The sequence below is a fragment of the Protopterus annectens genome, chromosome 2.part1 (genome assembly GCF_019279795.1).
Source record: "Protopterus annectens isolate FY-2018-M chromosome 2.part1, PAN1.0, whole genome shotgun sequence".
Taxonomy (NCBI): Eukaryota; Metazoa; Chordata; order Ceratodontiformes; family Protopteridae; genus Protopterus; species Protopterus annectens.
The window spans coordinates 1,970,805,347-1,970,825,582 of record NC_056729.1 but is presented as its reverse complement, the minus strand read 5'-3'; the positions used below and the strand labels follow the sequence as shown (position 1 = coordinate 1,970,825,582).

Sequence of the window (20,236 nt, the reverse complement as noted above, 5' to 3'; positions counted from 1 at the left end):
CAATTAACCAGAAAAAAAGCTCAAAACTGAGCCCTGTTCCAGCAGTTTTCAGTCAGACAAGTTCTAACTGCACACTCCTGCTACTAAGGTGCTCGACTAGCATGTGTCCGAATCACAAAACATCGAACACACATACATGAAAGCGCTTAACATCGAAAAGCGCTTCCGTGTATGTGTAGTTTTTAAAAAAAAATCTACGTTCCTGCAGGGGGGCTTTGCCCCTTTGCACCCCCCTCATGGGGGGGCTATGCCCCCATATCCCCTTACTTTAATATTCTCACTCCGAGATCGCACTACAGTGGGGAAACGGGAATTTTCCCTTACCCACACTGTAGTCCGATCTACGAAACAGGCACACATACACAGAAGCGCTTTTTGATGTTAAGCGCTTTCGTGTATGTGTGTTCAATGTTTTGTGGTTCAGACATATGCTAGTGGAGCATGTGTCCAGATCCTATATCTATATATATATATATATATATATATATATATATATATATATATATATATATATATATATTCACTGAATTTCAAAACACTCCCACCAAATCACTGAAAGCTCAAATCACTGAAAACTCATTTCACTGAATATAAGTACTGTTGGGCAAATAAAACGTATATGCTTTTTTTCCCCACTGTAGTGCAATCCTGGAATTAGTATACATAGAGGGAGATGTGTACTTTTATTTTTATATTGTTGGCTTTCAGTGAAATGAGATTCATAAATATAAAAGCTAAGTAGGTGGGGGGCTATGCTTCCCCACCATATATACTAACTCCAAGATCGCACTACAGTGGGGAAAAGGGCATATATATTGTATTTGACCAACAGTACTTACATTCAGTTAAATGAGTTTTCAGTGAGTTGAGCTTTCAGCAATTTTTTTGAGGGTGAATTGAAATTCACTGAAATGAGTTTTCAGTGAATCAAAGCAGACCCATATATATATATATATATATATATATATATATATACACACTTAATGGAAAAGCTATGTCTGGTAAAAGTTCATAGTTAAATACTATTCATTTAGTCTTCAGACTGTTACATGTCCAGCCAATAACCAGGCAGTGACCAAAGGTGAAAACTGAACCCTGCACCTTATGTCTGTGAGGTAAACATAATTATGCCAAACCCTAACCATGACTTTAAATATCTCTAGCAGTTGCAAGTGAAGTGGTACATATTCCTTTTTGAATGGCAGTATAAATAAACACTTCATGGAGGCTAGGAGCTCGCCTTCATTTCTGTTGGAAACTGAACATTCTGACATTCATGTTACACCAGGGGCTGAAACAGGAGCAAAGCGATCTTGCCCTCAACAAAATTGATAACTCCCAGAGGATCACAGAGGTAGCATGGAAGACTTGAGAAGTCTTTGCAAATTTTAAGAAAAAACAATGTGTAATCCTGATCTCCGACCTGAAGATTAGAAATAAAAGATAGATGAACCTTGATGGTAGAGTGGCTAGGATGAATCAGATAATTCCAGTAATGATGCAAGAACAGTAAAAAGCATACTGAATTCTGTGGACTGTCCAAGGTGATGAGTGGTTTATTTTGTTATGCTTTGTTTCACAGGAACTTATTAATAAAAGCATTTTTGTGAAGGATTGAGACAATCCTATGTGTCAGTTGGACAGTGTAGAAATCTGAGAAGGCAAGCTGTCATTTTGAAGGTGCATAGGATTAGACGAGTTGGCCTAAAGATCAGGATCATTAATAGAAATTAGAAAATTTTAATTAGTATGCACTGCGGTGGTTGTGCTGCGGTAGCGTCGTCGCCTCACAGTAAGACGTCCTGTTCGTTTCTCAGCTAGAGCATCTTCTGTGTGGCGACATGCGTGAATGGGCGTACCTTCGTTGAAGGTTATGCATCAGGGCTGGCAACTCGGCAAGTAAAAATACACTGCCAATCATTAGCGGACCGGAGTTCCGCTGTGGCGACCCGTAACCAGGAAAAGCCGAAAGACACAATACAACATAACATTTTAATTAGTACCTGGTTGTTATTTGTTTAAGTTATCTTGAGAAATAATTAAAAGTGCGGATAATGCAAGATATATAGCAAAAGTTGATTTTGCTTGCAAGGTACTCTATACAAGATCAACACATCACTTCAAGAAAGGTCTTGTCATAGGTAGTTTGTAAATTAAAAAAATCATCTGTTACTTTTGGTAACCATGTTGTCTACCAAATCCTGTTTTTAGAGTTTTTTATGAATTAGCTGTCCTTTGTTTTCTTTTGTAGTATCCAATATTTGCTTACTTTCCTGCAGGCTGATCTCCAGACAAGCTCCCAGCGTTTAAACCTATCTGCTTCAAATGCTGCAGTTTCAGATTTAAAGCCAGATTGCTGCATAGACGATGTAATCCACCATGAAGTGAAGGAAATCGGAACTCACATGTGAGTTACTTGTACTTTTCATGTGTATTTGTGAAGGACATTGATTTAGAGAAACATCAATAGCAACAACATTGTAGGTTAGTAATAGATACAAAAAGTTCAGTCTTCAGTAGTTTTCTCAAGGATGGTGCATGAGGATCAGATGATCAGTTTATTTTATATTTTCTTAATATTGTAGGGGTCACTGGTTGGAATAATTGAATGAAACGAAGCAGATGTAATAGTGTAATTTTTGTAATATGCTATTTTGTCCTGAGTCACTTTTTATCTTAAACCATGTGCCTATTGCAATCACACTCTTGCAGCATGCAGATACTATGGTCTTACAAACGATTATTTATCATTTGCCATGGAATATTTTAAGGTAGTCAGTAGGCTCTGGGCAGTAACGTCCACGCACATGTGCATGCATGCGTGCACACATGCACAGTCATCAGTCATCCACCTCTTATATTGCACTGTAAAAGGGTATTCCTCCTTGGTTGCTGTTTGCTCCTCCTGCTGAATAAAGAGGAAGCTATCTATGTCATATCAGTGGAAGATTGTTTTTCATCTAGAACAGGTTGTGATCTGAAAGGTGTGCACTCTTCGTGCCTGGTCGACCATACATCCCCAACCTTGTGTGCGCGCTGGCACACGCACACACACTCACTGAGAATGAAAGTCCTTTCTACAGCCTGTTTAATTCTATTACTGACTTGAATTGAGGGATAGAAGTCTGCTATTTCTTTAGTTTTTGTGAATAAACAAAGTTGTTTTATGCCAGCTTTTTTCAGCTGAAATTATTTATCATTTTAAGAATTTTTTGAAGAACTAAAGTGATATGAATTTTTATTTGATTAATAATGAATAAAAAGCATTAAGTGATTTGAAGTCTAACAGTGTCATTGTCATTTGATAGTGGAGTGAGTCGAGTGTTGTATACAGTGTTTTAATATGTGAACTAATCATTTAAATGATAAACATATGCATAACATTATTGGCTAAGAAGTAGAAGATATCTCTTTAGTTCATGTAAATAAAGATCTTTGTTTAGATTAGATTATTTCTTGGACAAAGATGTTAAAAATAAAATTATAGTAAAAAATACTAATATACCTTTTTATTGTATACCAACGTTTCTTAATTTATACAGTCGTCTTTATTATCCTGTAGTGTCCAGTTGCAGCACTGTCTTTACAAAAGCAGGACTTGATATAAACAACTCTCTGACCAAAAAATAATTCCACTGACTTGAAGTAATTTTGCTGATTGTTTAACTAAATTAGGTAAGATAATATGGGAAGATGTTATAGGTTTGTTAACATTAGTTGTGGAAAGTTTGTATAGCAGTATTAGACATAGAAACGGCTTTGAAGCACTCCTGGATTTTGAGGTTATTCTCTGTAATGAATTTTATCACTGAAGTAACTGAAATTTGTTTGCAAAGTAATTGTTTTATTTTTTAATGATCAAATGTATCATCAATTTGCATTGGTGCAGCATTTGCCCCTACTTATGCTAATATAATGATGGTGGTTTTGCTACGTGAGAATGTTTACAGTTCAGAATTTTTTATGACACAAATACTTTCGATATATAATATTTTCTATTAAAAGGGGGCTTACTAACTGGATCTTGGTTTTTAAATAAGGATAAATAGGGTCTGAAATTGGGTGATTATTTAGATGTGACACAAGTCAGTAAATAAGACAAATAATTACAGATTTTTAAGAAAGCCTAACGGAACTATAGATTATTTATATGGAAATAGTCATCATTCTGCACATTTGTTAGGATTTGTTTCTTATGGTACGATGCTTGGAGTAAGAAGATGGTGTAGTATATTACAAGATTCTGTGAAAGGAGCAGCGGTCATGGTTCAGATGTTTTCTAGATGTGTAGTAAAGAATCTGTAAGTAATGCTGACCATAAAGCATCTTCTATGTTGCATGGAGTTGCTTCAGTCATTGCAGACAAGTAGACCGATGCTCAAGACATATGTGGTGAGAAATAGTAGCATTCAGACATAATTAAGAAAATCAGTGTGTGCACTGTCATGGAATACAGTGCAGTAGCTGCAGCTGTGGTTAAGGTAGCAACAAAGCTATGGTCAGGTTTATTTTCTAATCTTTTATTTTTTTAAGCAACCTTGTATTTCTTTCAGCAGGATTATAAGTTGTGTAATAAGTGCATAATTATGTACATGAAAAGAGTATTAATCTAATAGCCTACCAAAGGATTATATTGGCACTACCCCTTGTGGTAAGTGCTCATGTTTTTTAAATGTGGTATTGAATTTCTCTAGCATCAGTGGTATTATATGATTTGATGGACAGTGACATCATGTCTGTGATTCTGATATAGTAATATGTGCTGTCAGATGGTCATGATGTCTGTTTCATGCAGTTTATTTTCTACTGGTGGTGATGCAAAGAGAAAATGTAAATGGTCATTGCATGAACATCTGAGAGACATCAAAATCTGTAGAACAGAATTCCATGGATTTGTATTATCATGATAAAGATCCTAGTCCATTACTGTTTTATTATGTTTTACTTTTAAAACTCTAAAACTCTAGGAGGCCATTTACTTCCGCACCAACTTGTACAAAAATTGTGTGTGTGTGTGTGTGTGTGTGTGTGTGTGTGTGTGTGTGTATATATATATATATATATATATGTATATATATATATATATGTATATTTTTTGCACTATTTTTCCTCCATGCAGTTGATTGTCTGACCCCAGTGCTTACTCCTTCACATGGTCCTTTCCCCTCCTTATGCTCCAAACCTTTTTGATATAGGTTGGGCAAGTGAGGAGACTGATGAGATATCTTGGGACAGTGTTATATTGCTGCTGCTGTGGGGTTTTCTACTTTAATCCATTCCTTAAATGTGCTAAACAATCCTGCAGGACGAGTTATGGGATGTGCAGTGGATGATCCACCCTGACTGAACAGCCATCACATCCGCAAAGGACTGATGTCAGCAAGCCACCGTAGTTCTATATAAAAGCTTTCTGTGGTAGTTTTTCCCCATTGCCTCCATTGAAATTGTCCTGCTTTGTGTGTTGCTGGACATGCCCTTCCACTTCTCCACCGAGGATGGACCTTGCCCGTCCTCCCCTGCCAGCCCAGGATGGACCTTGCCCATCCTCCCCTGCCAGCCCAGGATGGACCTTGCCCGTCCTCCCCTGTCAGCCCAGGATGGACCTTGCCCCATCCTCCCCTGCCAGCCCAGGATGGACCTTGCCCGTCCTCCCCCGCCAGCCCAGGATGGACCTTGCCCGTCCTCCCCCGCCAGCCCAGGATGGACTTTGCCCGTCCTCCCCCGCCAGCCCAGGATGGACCTTTGCCCGTCCTCCCCCGCCAGCCCAGGATGGACCTTTGCCCGTCCTCCCCCGCCAGCCCAGGATGGACCTTTGCCCGTCCTCCCCCGCCAGCCCAGGATGGACCTTTGCCCGTCCTCCCCCGCCAGCCCAGGATGGACCTTTGCCCGTCCTCCCCCGCCAGCCCAGGATGGACCTTTGCCCGTCCTCCCCTGCCAGCTCAGGATGGACCTTTGCCCGTCCTCCCCCGCCAGTCCAGGATGGACCTTTGCCTGTCCTCCCCCGCCAGCCCAGGATGGACCTTTGCCCGTCCTCTCATGCCAGGTCCTTAGATGCCTGAGTTGCTTATTGAACTCAGGTTGCCTGTTCTTTAGTCAGGGCTTTATTACTGTACTCCATGGAGCTGGCTAAGTATAAGTATATTGAAATATGACATACTTAGGCTTTACGATCTAAATACAGAGATTAATTGGAAGTATTTGGTTGAATTTTCACTTGTTATACCTGATAATTAATTGCATGTCTTTATTGGATCAAAGTTATTTGTAAAATATGATTTTTAGAATAATCTCACCTCCTTTGAAGGCCATTTGCCAAGGCCCTGGAAGTGGCATAATAAAGTGGATTGTTTCCATATGTCGTGTTTTTGCGGTTGACACTTGCATCCCTCATTCTTATTTCCTCCTGTTTCTTATTGATAAAGAAGGCATCAGTGTCTCCCTCTTCAGTGGAAGATTTTTTTTTAATCTGTAATACTTTTAACTCTTCTCAAAGGATTAGCTCTGATTTAAAGCTGTGAAAGCACTCTCGCGCGGGCACACACACACACACACACACACACACACACACACACACACACACACACACACACACACACACACCACATGCCCTTTCTACAGATAGTTTGTTTGCATTCTTGAATTTTCTTGAGTTGAAGAAACATGCTATGCATTCAGAGAGCTTGCTTGCTACTAGTAAAGGATCTGCAGCAAAGCACTATGCCATGAACCTTTTAAAAGTATGGTTTACTGGGGCCATTTTGTTAAAAAATAAATATAATGTATAAACATTTGAAGGACAGGCTTTCTCTACTTTAATGTGAAAGCAAAGTCTCTTTAAATCCCAAACATTTTTCAGAAGAAAATGGTGTCACTGACTTGCATTTTTATTGATAAAATATCCAAAGCCATACAAAGTTTGGAAAGATATTATACTCATTAATACACAGTGGTTAACCTTCCTGTCACAACTATTTATTAATTGAATGTTTTAGTTTAACTGACCTAAAACAGATGTCTTACTGTGCACTTTATAGGTCTCATCTATATTAGGATAATTTTGCCAAACTGACTTCAGTTGGTTGACATAATGGGAGATATTTATCATATTATTCACTGTTGCAGTACTGGTAACATTTGAGACTTCTGGTACAAAAGGCCTAAATCCCGTTGATTATCAGGGATTTGCAACCCTACACCCATGGCTAGACAGATGCTCACCTACCTGGACATCAGCGCAACTGTGATATAAGAGGGACAGCTGGCTGAGCCATCTTTAGTTGTTTGATGCAATACATTAGAGGACTGATGCAAGTTGCTAAAACATAATCGGTTTGTTGGTTTGGCCTGACTTTCCAGAGTACAGATAAGTACCTCACTGTGGAGGGGATCTTATAGTGTAGAGACTCTCTGTTACAATTATAAGAATTGTAAGTGCAAACCCTAGAATTATGAAAAAAGTGTAAGTACTGGAGAACATCTCCATTTTCCTTTCAAGCTATTTTTGCAGGTCGCAAGACTCCCTTACACCTTTCAATGTGGGAAAGCATGTCCAAAATTAACATACCTTGGATAAAAAAATACTCTCAGAAGAAGCCATCTTGGGTTTAGTTTATGTAAGTCCTCATTTTCACTCATTGTTTTGCTGTTCAAGGATTTGCTGTAATGAGTCTCGGAATGTCAAACAGTTATGTATTGTATATTTTTGTGTGTTTAAATTTTAGGAGATTTCAAACATTAAGGACTATATATGTCAGAATATAAAGTGAATAATTATGTTATAGCTATAGCTAGGCTAACGATCACAAGGATCTTTTAAGCCTAGCCATTAATTCCAAATCTCTAACAAGTTCTGGTACCCTTGATAAGTGTAAGCAGGAGGTTCGGAGGTGAAACATTTACAAGCAGGGGCCTGGGAGATGATCCATTTACAGGCTGGCTGTGCCCATTAGAGACCTAGGTGCCAAACCAGGGATGAATTTCCTGTTCCCCATCCACTTGTTCAAGTTGCACTTTAATTGGGATAGGAAGGAACTCAACTTCAAATTGATTGGGAGCCTTTTCCAGCGAAGGGGTAATCTCTGGGATAAATACCCCTCTCTCTCTCTCTCCAGCAAGTCCAATTTATATCACAGACAAGGTTTTTACATCTTTAGAATGGGTAGTTCTGATGCCCTTTGTTTTGCAGATATGTGGTAGGTTCATCAGAGTTGGGTTTGATAATCCTTTGTATGCCAGGCATAGTTTTGCCCTCAACAGCCTGTAGGAGATAGCATACAGGGATAGGGCCTTGAGGCGGTCTGCATAGGACATGTTACTTATGCACTGCATTCTTCTAGTGAGGAGTCTCTGTGGATGTTCCAGTTCAGTATACCAGGTTAGGTACATATCAAAGGGGGCAATGGTATGTATGATGAATGCTGAATACAGTAGAACAATGACTTCCTTGGACCTTGGTGCCATACCTTTGTTTGTAAGTTGCACAACATAGAATGATTTCCTCAGTACTGTAGCCACATGATGGTCAAAGGGTATATTACTACCTATGTGTGTCGCCAACTCCCTGGGTTGAGTCTTAGGTGTGTGATATCAATATGATTGTTGCCAGGGGTGAATGACTTCCCAAAGGCATGCTATTATGCCTTTCTTGGCATTTAGTTTTAGTCCATGGCTCTGGCACCAGTAGTTTGTCTGGGTCAGCCGTTCCTGGAGAACATTTGTCTTGGATGTTTGAATAACCACTCCTAATTTGCAATCACCTGCAGATTTAGTCAGCCAGAGGCCATAAACACTGGCCTTGACTTCAGAGAAATAAATGTCAAAAAGTACCAGTCCCAGGACCGATCCTGAGGGACTCCGCTTGTGACTGGCCTCTTTGTAGGGGTGGACTCCCCAATTCTAACTTACTGGGCCCTGTCTGTGAGCCAACTGGTTATCCACCAGGTGACGTACCTTAAGTTTGTCAGCACTGCTGGAGTGGAGGATTTTGTCAAATGCTTTGGCCAGGTCAGGATAGGCAGTGTGAACCATTTTGCCATCATCCATTGTTTTGGTGACATTCTCAAAGAAGTCCACCAAGCTGAGTAGGCATGACCTGCCGTTGGGTTGGGTCCACTGTCTAGGTTTCTGTCATTATTGGTCATGTCCATGATAATTCTTTCCATGGCTTTACATACAAGGCTAGTGAGGGTTATGGGTCTGTAGTTTCCATTGTCTGTAGATGGCCCACCTTTGTGCAGAGGGATGACTGTTGCTGTTCTCCATTCATGAAGCACAAAGCCTGTTTGGAGGCTATAGTTAAGTAGCATTTCCAGAGGGTGTGATAGATCATGTTTTATGGTATTTAGGAGGCATCATGGGATATTGTATGGGCCCACTGATGCAGCGTTCTTGGCCTTAGAGAGGGCATTAAGGACCTGTTCCCTAGTGATAGTTGGGGGAGTTGTATTTCATGGTATTTCCTGTGGAAAGGTTGATTGGGAGTGAGGTTTAAGTTGGAGCTGAATTTGTCAGTGAGTAGGTTTACTATGTCTTCTGTCTCAGTATAGGTGGCTCCATTTATAATGAGCTCTGCACATGATTGTGTATTGTCTTTGAGGTTGCAGACATAGCTTAAGAATGCCTTGTTGTTGTCCTTGGCCTGGGAGGCCAAATTTACCTCAAATTTGGCTTTGGTAGACTTTGTCATCTGAGTTGTTTAGTTTGAGAGTGCTTTTATCCTGCTGGGTGCTGCACCTCCTAATTTTTCCCCATGATTTTCTTTCTTCAGTTATACAGTCTACTGATGTGATTCCACCAGGGTGGCTTGTATTTTGAGTTAGTTCTGTACTTCTTCCTAGTGGGTACACCTGCCTCTGCACAGTTAACATGCTTGTATGGGGTGTCTGTGAACAGTTGTGTATGCAGTAGTGTTTTCATGGTTTATGGGAGCTTGAAATTTTGCCAGCTTATCATTTAATAGTAGGAAGTTAGCCTTAGATTAGTTCCTTAATATTCCAGGTTAGCTGGGGTTCCAGGTTTTATTTTGACTTCAAAGGAGACCATTTTGTGGTCTGACTTTACTAGAGAAGACATTACACTAGGAAGTGTGCAGCATTCTACTGTATTAGCGAGGACTAGATCCAGTACGGTTACATCCCTTGTTGGTGTATTGACAATCTGGTCTAGGGAGTTTGTGTTTACAAAATCCAAGAATCTGTGTGCCTGTACATTTGGTGTAGTGTATGGTTCTCAGGTGTTAATGGGGTAATTAGTCACCCCTGAGTATGGTATTGGGTCGTATGGTGAGTAAGAAGTGTATTAGTAAGAAAGAAATTTTGTACAAGACATCAACAATTGGGGTTTGAGTTGTTTGGTGACAAAGCACAATGTCACCTCTTATCCCTGTTTTAGGTTCAGCCACAAGACCATTAGGGAGAGCCCATTATCTTCAAGTCTGCTTGAGTCACAAAAGGCCACTGATTGTTGAAGACCACCATGGTGTCAGCCAAGTTATCCATAGATGCCCTACTGAAAAAATGAAAGAAGTGCCCTACAGAAAAGGATTCCTGGGAAGCAGATGACTTATCTATTGGAGTTCAAAGGATACTCTCAAGTTGGAGCATGTCTGATTTGGTAGGGTACTTTTGCAGCCTCCATCTCAGATACCTACTTGGACAGTGGCCTCTGGAGATGCCCTTCAGGACACTGCCATGCAGTTGGTTGACAGCATATCCCCCCGAGCAGAAATAATTCAACCATTGGTTGGTCTGGCACCTTTCTGCGGACTTCTGGCTCTGACATCCATTTTTAGAAGTATTCCCTTATTCTTGTCTGCAAGTCTAAGATAGAGATTGTCTGTGCCTCTCCACTATCACAGAGCTCCAAATTGTTCACCACCCCAGAAACAGGTGCTTCCAAGTCCCAGATGTTTAGTATTTTATCTCTGCTTAAGCTGAACAGGTCCTCCTCCCCTTTCTCAATTTCGATGAAACAGTTTCAGAAATATGTTTTATTTGGTAAGAACCTTCTACCATCCTTAGATCAAACGTCATTGTCAGGGACACTACTTAACAAAAAAAAAAAAATCTTAAGAGGGTGGTGTTTTTTCAGATTCTTCTGACAGCTGATCTGGCCAGTGTAGATCGGATGTCTTCTCTCATAATGAGTCACACTGATGACACCTTATACTTTCCATCCCCATCAGAGGATTTTTCATTTGATGATACTATGAGTAAAATGAAAGATCACTTTAAATGAGAGTCTAGGAACATCTCAGATGCCCAGAAAAGAGTTCAGAGAGCTTTTGAGCTTGCCAGAGCTCTAAACCTTAGCTATTCCTCCAGTGACTGAAGCCTTGGAAGATCCATTTGCTAGTGTATTAAAGCCTTGGAAGGCACATTTGCTATTGTATCTGTATATCTCTAGAGCCAGACTCCTACTCCCTTCTGTCAGGAAAGCTAGACTTTTTACAGGGCTTACAGATTTCTGCAATTACCTGTATAAGAACCCTACTGCTGATCCCCAGTCATGGCATCTGTGGCTTCCAGCAGGCTTCCAGCAAGGGTCCTGAGGCTCCAGCCAATAATCCATTTCCCAGTAATTGTGAACACCCAACTCATTATGGAAGCAAATACCTGGTCATCTCTCCATAGCTTCTCAGAGTCCTACATCCTGAACATTGCCTGTAGAGCTGGGACAGTATTTGCCATGGCCATCCCACAGAGACTGCTGCAGTCAACATTTTTTCAGGGCCAGCCACCCATGAGTCTGTAAGCTATGGGGAATATTCCCAAGTGATATCACTACAACAACAGTGAAAAAATCCAGTGAACATAATACATTTGTGATAAGAACTTATACTTGTAGATGCTTGAGTATATACTCTTTGTTGCAGCAGTATTTCCCTCCTTCTTTCTCTGCCCCTCTTCTCTTTAGGGAGAGTACCCTGTCATCTTTTCCTTTATCTTCCATCTATCTGTACTACCCTTACAAGGTTATCTCTCCCCAGGTTGACTTGGAATTTGGAAGGGGAGGCAACTTTGGAGGATTGGTTGGGAGTATATTTCACCGGGGGGGTTGGGGGGGGGTTACTGTGGTCTCTGCACATACCTGGAGGTTTTCTTGGCAAGAAAGTCATGACATTGGCAGACATCCCTGTTACCCTGATGGACATCATCATGTCAGTGGTATATGTGTCTGGATAAGGAGGAGAATCGTTCTGCAGGTTTTGTGCAATTGAAATGTCAAGTGCTATCACTATTGAAACAGCGAACATCTACCTTTACTGTAAGCTCCTAGTGCAACTGTACTTTAGCATGACCCAGCAGTTGTATAATTCATTGGGATTATGAAACAACCAGTAAAAATAAGGCAAACAATATTGGGTAACGATTATCAAGTGTGACTAATAAAATAAATACGGAACAATAGAAGTCAAACTTCATTCATATTTCACACTCTGGACCTTCAGCAAAACATGGCTTTAGAGGTTTTACAGAAGTGCACACATCTGCAACTTATAAATTACATCGGGTACAACAGTAATTAATAGCAGTAAGTTATCTCTATGGCACAAAGGGATAAAACCCTGACTACCACCCAGGCGACCCGAATTCATGTAGCAGTTTGGGTATCGAGCTGTGGCTGGAAAGGATAGGTATGCGCATCCTGGAGGATGGAGTGAAGAGTCATATGTCCAGAGTGTACTAACGGGTTTGATTTCTCTGGTGGACACGGAAACAACCATAAAGTGTTGCTGACAGTGGACATCGCATCCTGGTGATGTCAGCCCTATGTAGAAGTGAGGAGTGGATCAGTAATATGTGCTCCCTTTGCATGCCCTACCTTCAGAAAGCCTGCTGAGCATGTATAAGGGGTGGAGGTTAGGAAAAATACCCCATGGTGGCAGTAAGACTGTCTCCCCTGAATGCCTCATTCTCCTTTCTGGCCCAGCCTTAATCCGGAGCAAGCCTGGAGAAGGTTAGGAATGCTGGTTAGACCCATGGAATGTGGAGAGATACTGGGAAGAGTTGCATGGGAGAAAAAAGTGAAGCAAAAAAACTTTAATAATTCAGGTAGGTTAAAATTCCCAAGCATTATGTCAAAACCGTCTAGTCCAAATCATGAGTCAGATCTTATGGGCTCAAAGCATTACATCTTAAAATAAAGCTTAGTTGCTGTTTCCGTGATCTGTATTAAATGTTTCCACTCCATGTATGCAAAGACATTCACTATAGGATGGAAAGCTTTGTAGGCAAAAACATATTCACAGAAATATCTTTCTGAATATACTTGTGGCTTGGTATCTCAGAGAGTTTCATATCACCCTTTCTCCTTTCCCCATTTTAGAGCATTATTAAGTCATTTGTGGTGCAGCGGTTAGCGTTGTCACCTCACAGCAAGAGGCTCTCCGGTTCGATTCTCGGCTGGACCGCCTTCTGTGTAGAGTCTGCATGTCCTCCCCGTGGTCGTGTGACGTTTAAAGACATGCAGGTAGGTGCGTGCATAAATGGGTGTTCTTATTTGAAAGTTGGGTGCAGGGCTGGCAACTTGGCACCATAAAAATCCACTGCCAATCATAAGTGGACCGGTGATCCACTGTGGCGACCCCTAACTGGGAAAAGCCAAAAGACATTGCATTAAATAATTTCATTGCCCACATTATTTGAATGATCTGAGATAATTATCCTGAGGATGCTGCAGAGAGATATTGGGCCATATTCCAAAAGAGTTGCTCTTAGTGTTGGTCTGTCCCAGTTCCAAAAGACCTGCTGTCAGTGTAAATGATCACTTACACTGACAGCAAGCCTTTTAAAATCAGGCCTATTGCTAGATTTAATGTTAGGAATGTTAAGCACTTCGAGATGAAATTGAATGGTATTGCCTAGTCTTAAACCACCTTTTTTCAGTATTTTCCCCTCCTACTCACCTCAGTGTTCACTTCTTTGAGTGTTTAAATTGTTGTTCTCTCCTTTTCACCGAGATCAAGAACCTAAAAGCTGTTTTCATTTACATGGGCCCGGTTAGTATGTCATACTACCTCGTTTTTAGTGCACAGTGTGATGCTGCTGAACTTTTTTAAATCCTGTACTCTCCACAGGCTATGTGCCTGTGCCTAAGTTATGGAAAACAGCTGTAGTGGTACCTGTCCATAAAGGTGGTAATACAGCTGACCCAGGAAATTATCCCATTAGCTTCACTCGTGTTACTGTAGTGGAGAGCATCTTAATCTGTTTTATTAACTTAAAAAAGACAACTTGACCCTAGTCTGTTTGGTTTCACTAAGGGTAGGTTTTGTTGCTAAAGCTGGTTGAATTTTTTTTTTTGAGGGAGTGACTGACACACACTGATGGAGGTTGTTCAGTCCATGCAGCTAATTTCAACCTTCTTAGGGTGTTTGATATAATACACTTAACATCTTAAGTATTAACTCCTATATCGATTGATGGATTGCATATTGGCTCTTAGATCAAATGTACATTGCGAAAGTTGGTGGTGACTTTTCATCTAGTTGGCATCTGGAGTCTATACCGAGTCCTCTTTTCAGAATATTTCTGGAATGTGTACAAGTTTTGGATGACCAGGTTTGCAGAGGACTGCCATGATTGAGTCCACTACAGATGCTTATGTTAAATAGGGGGCTCTGATTACGGCCTTGGGTGTAAAAGAAAATGAAGTGTTCGTGCATTTGAAAATAAACGTGTCCCATTAATTTTCACATAAATGGAGTCCTAGTTAAAGTTGATATTGTCTTTAAAGATTCAGGTGCACTGTATTTTGATACTCAAATATTAGTTGTAGTAAGGAAATTTACACTACCCTGTTAATTATATTGGAGGAGTAATTATCTAGATCCACAGATGTCATGGTCTCCCTGTATTTGCTTCTTAGGTCTGTGAGAGCCATAACTATGTTGAGGTGTGAAGGGGGTGGCTGCCATGGGCACAAGCTGTCACTGTGTGCCATTTAGCATATGCAGATAATGCAGGTGTGCAGTGCCAGCATTCATTTATAAATGATGATGCAGCGTTTGCAGCATACTCCTCATCTTGCTCAAGAATTCTATATAAAGCTTAAACTTATGGGGGAGGCATCCAGAATCAGAGACAATTGGTAAATAGCATTGTAACAGACTTAAAATGTTAATGCATTAATATCATTTGCATCTACATGCATGTTACGAATAATATAAAATCTGAAATCTGAAAGTCAGGCATTACTGCCTTTTATCTTCATTAACACACCAGCAGATCAAAAATTCTGTGAGGGACAGGACCAAAATATGAGACAAAATCAGGAATGTTCAGCAAAAAAAAAAGGGGACAGTTAAGTATGGAAATATGGTTTGCAGTCATGGCTGATGGGAAGAGTTAAGACAGGCACTGGGTGGCAGGGAAGAGTTACCGAATAGATGGGTAACTACAGCAGAGCTAGTAAGGGAGATGGCTAGAAAGGTGCTTGGTGTGACATCTGGAAAGAGGACAAGACCACCTGGTGGTGGATTGAAGTAGTACAGGACAGTATACAGAGAACGAGGTTGGCGAAGAAGAACTGGGATTGTCAGAGAGATGAAGAAAGTAGACAGGAGTATAAGGAGATGAGGTGCAAGGCAAAGAGAGAGGTGGCGAGGGATAAGGCCTATGAAGAGTTGTATGAAAGGATGGACATTAAGGAGGGAGAAAAGGACCTGTACCGATTTGGCTAGACAGAGGGACCAAACTAGTAAAGATGTGCAGCAGGTAAGGGTGATAAAGGATAATGAGGGAAACATATTCACAAGTGAGGAGAGTATGTTGAGCAGATGGAAAGAGTACTTTGAGGAGCTGATGAATGAAGAGAATGACAGGGACAGAAGGTTGGATGATGTGCAGATAGTGAATCATGAAGTGCAGTGTATTAGCAAGGAGGAAATAAGGATAGCTATGAAGAGGATGAAGAATGGAAAGGCTGTTGGTCCAGATGACATACCTGTGGAAGCATGGAGGTGTTTAGGTGAAATGGCAGTGGAGTATTTAACTAGATTGTTTAATGAAATCTTGGAAAGTGAGAGGATGCCTGAGGACTGGAGAATAAGTGTTTTGGTACCGATTTTTAAGAATAAGGGTGATGTGCAGAGCTGTAGTAACTACAGAGGGATTAAACTGATCAGTCACAGCATGAAGTTATGGGAAAGAGTAGTTGAAGCTAGGTTAAGAAGGGAGGTGATGATTAGTGATCAGCAGTATGGTTTCATGCCAGGAAAGAGCACTACAGATGCGATGTTTGCTCAGAGTGTTGATGGAGAAGTGCAGAGAAGGTCATAAGGAGTTGCATTGTGTCTTTGTGGACTTAGAGAAAGCATATGATAGGGTGCCTAGAGAGGAGTTGTGGTGTTGTATGAGGAAGTCGGGAGTGTCAGAGAAGTATGTAAGAGCAGTACAGGATATGTACGAGGGTAGTGTGACAGCGGTGAGGTCTGTGGTGGAAGTGATGTATGCGTTGTGGTGGGATTACATCAAGGATCAGCTCTGAGCCCTTTCTTATTTGTAATGGTGATGGACAGGTTGACAGACGAGATCAGACAGGAGTCACCATGGACTATGATGTTTGCAGATGACATTGTGATCTGTAGTGAGAGTAGGGAACAGGTGGAGGAGACCCTGGAGAGGTGGAGATATGCTCTAGAGAGAAGAGGAATGAAGGTCAGCAAGACTAAGACAGAATATATGTGTGTGTATGAGAGGGAGGATAGAGGAATGGTGAGGATGCAGGGAATAGAGGTGGCAAAGGTGGATGAGTTTAAATACTTGGGATCAGCAGTTCAGAGTACTGGTGAGTGTGGAAGAGAGGTGAAGAAGAGAGTACAGGCAGGATGGAGTGCGTGGAGAAGAGTGTCAGGAGTGATTTGTGACAGACTAGTACCAATAAGAGTGAAAGGGAAGGTCTACAAGAGGGTGGTGAGACCAGCTATGCTATATGGGTTGGAGACAGTGGCATTGACAAAAAGGCAGGAGTCAGAGCTGGACATGGCAGAGTTAAAGATGTTAAGGTTTGCACTGGGTGTGACAAGGGTGGACAGGATTAGGAATAAGTATATTAGAGGGTCAGCCCAGGTTGGAAGGTTTGGAGACAAAGCCAGAAAGGCAAGATTACGTTGGTTTGGACATGTGCTGAGGAGGGATGCAGAGTATATTGGGAAAAAGATGCTAAGGATGAAGCTGTCAGGTAACAGGAAAAGAGGAAGACCTAAGATAAGGTTTTTGGATTTGGTGAGAGAGGACATGCAGGTGGTTAGTGTGACAGAGCAAGATGCAGAGGACAGGAAGATATGGAAACAGATGATCTGCTGTGGCAACCCCTAATGGGAGCAGCCGAAAGGAGGAGTCATGACTGATGGCTGAAGCTCTCGGAGCATGGTAGTTTCTGTAACAAGCTGCTTGTTATATTTGTAGCAAAGTAGCTTGCTACAGCTTCATTATAAAAAGGTGGAGGAATGCAACTCCAGCATTTGTTTATGAAATGCCAGTACTGCATTTGAGGTAATGGCTGAAGTGCTCAGTGTGTGGTTGTTTAGTAAGTAATTCAGCTTTCTACAGTTTTTTTTTTTTTTTTTGTCTTGCAAAGTGACCTTTTCCTTTTTTGTCCACTTGAAGGGGTGACAGGTGTGGGGATCTGCAAAGGGTTTCATATGATCCAGCTGCAGTTCTGTTTACAGGTTAATAAAGAAGGCAGCTGGAAATCATATCTGGACTCTTTAGATTGCAGTCAGTTTTAGTCAAAAAGATCTTACAGACCTTTACAACACTGCTTTCACTTTTGGGTCATCATACTTTGGTGGTAGTTTAGATATATTGGGACTTATGCACATCCCTAGCCATTCTGCTCACAGAAAGGACTGTGGGATGTAGGTGGAGTAAATATTTTCTATTTATCTTTCTCTTTAGCCTTAACACACCTCAAGAATATTAACAAAGCATCATTTTCTGTATTTTTTTTCTTCCTGGAGTTAAAGGGACATCTGTCTAGGCAACAGCATAATAGTGGCAGACATACCTCTCAACCTGGAATCATCAAAAATCTGGACAAGGCCCATGAAAAATAGATACAAATCTGTACGCTGGTTAACTTAACATTTGCTTACATAACCCCGCCCACACCAACGGAATTGTGGGATAACAACTTTCAAATGCAAAATGAAGAACAGACGACCAAAATATGGCACCAGAGTCCCCCTGCAGCCATTCCAATGTCCCATTACCTGGCTGTTTTACCCCATTTACCATAAACACTTGTGTGCATACTGCTTTACTTCTACAATGATTATTTGGATTTTATTTTTACATTTTATAGCACAATGCATAAACATGAATAGGTATCTACTAAACCAAGCAATACTGTCTCACAATGAAAATAGACTTGGCATTAAAACTTCTATGCCCTTGAAACTCATATTCATTGAAACAGCATTGAAACCCACACCACATCCAAAGAAAATGCATCTGGCCAGTGGTGGATAAAGATTACCTTTGGTATGTTTTCAAATCCTGGGCCACTTGCACACAAAACAAGAAACATACATGCGTTCTTTTATACACCTTTCTGACTTTATTAAATTATATTCCTTGTATAGTACAGCACACTTGTTAGACTTTAGTTAGATTGCATTTTAAATTTATAGTTTGAACATTTTTCCAGTAGACAAGTTAGTGCGCATTTTAAATTTATAGTCTTGAATATTTTTCCAGTAGGTAATGAAACAAAATGCATGAACCAATAATGACAAAAACTGCCCAATTAAGAACATTTCCATCATAAAAGTGTAAATATATAAATAGAATGGCAGTGGTGTAAGCCATAGGCATCTTGCACAGCTTCTTGCACTTATTTTCAATTTCAGTTTTCTTTGGGGGGGGGGACAAAAGGGCAAAAACCAGAGACCCATTTTAATCATTGCTTGTATAATTTTGGGAAGTTGCTAGAATAAAACATGTTACCACCATGCATTTCACTGCCAAGTATTGAACCCAGGACCCTGCAGAACAATATACCCTTATGCCAAATCATCAGCTTCTTGAAAGGCAGACTGAAACTCATGGCTATCATTTAGTGAATTCAGTTCACTTCTCACCATAGCTCTCAAACTCTTAGCACAAAAAACCCAGAAAAGCCAATAATGGGGGAATACAGCCCCAAAATAGGGACAAATTTCAAATGCTTAACTGATCTTATAAAGTTAGAAAATTGCTAGAAGAAAGGTTTTGTTACCATTTATTTTCTGAAGAACATGGTCTGAAATTCAAATGCCTATCATTATTTAGTGAATTCAATCATTCAGTGCTGTGCAACAAAAATCCTTAAATCCACAGATTTTAATGGAGAACAGAACAAAAATATGAAGAATGAATTCATGGCTAGGGACTTTAGGCTCTTTTTACCTTGTACCCAAGGTACAGGGTTTGAGCTTTTCTAGCCACCACCTCCATTCAATGGGGGCATTTACAGACAGACACAGACACACACACACACCTAGGCACTTTTATGTTTTAGTTTATTTCTGAATAAGAACCACAGGTTATCATTTCTGTTAAATTGCCTCCCTTAAAGGAATATGAGACAGTGGCTGTTCATATGTATTTACAGCTAGAGTTCAAATAACTAATAAAATATTGGGTTCATAAACTGGATGAGATGCATTATTTGTTTTATTGTGGTTTAATTAGGAATCCTGTAAAAGATAAAATACATTATTTATGTTTTATTCAGTTTAATTAGGAATCTTGAAAAAGGCATATTCAAAATACCACATTCAGTAGCACGAGTTTGTATCAAAGATTGTGATAAGCAGGTATGCTGTTTAAAGTTACATTGTTGTAATAAATAAGCTTTACCCTGAACCCTAATGGCATTGCTTTTATACAGAAGCGCAGTATGTGATAAATACAGAAAAGATTTATACTTCTCCCAGTTCATTGTGATAGCTGAGGGTTAAGAAATCAAAAACCTGCCTTCCCCATTTTTCTGCCAAATTTCTATAGGTTTATTTGGTGCATTCCTAACCCATCACCTCTCATTCATCCCTGTCTCACTCATTAATTTCTTCAGGAAAGCTCAGCCTTTAACTTTCACTCTGAAAATGCATCCTGCTCAATAATTATATTTTATTTTATTTTTATTTTATTTTACATTTGTTGACCAGGATAGTCCGACTGGATGCATGTCCATTTTCAGCGGAGGCCCGGGGAGAAAAGCTCAAAGGGTAAGCAGATACAGCATTACATAA

At 40.4% G+C, this 20,236-nt stretch overlaps 1 protein-coding gene across 5 annotated transcripts in view; it reads left to right on the top strand.

The window, feature by feature from the left end:
• LOC122794710 (trafficking protein particle complex subunit 13) overlaps positions 1-20,236 on the top strand; it is a 1,187,860-nt gene that overhangs the window by 500,090 nt on the left and 667,534 nt on the right. For all 5 annotated transcript variants that reach the window (XM_044063354.1, XM_044063358.1, XM_044063357.1 and 2 more), the window contains one exon: positions 2,280-2,407. In XM_044063354.1, coding sequence (XP_043919289.1) covers positions 2,280-2,407 — 128 coding nt within the window. The remainder of the gene's footprint in view (positions 1-2,279; positions 2,408-20,236) is intronic.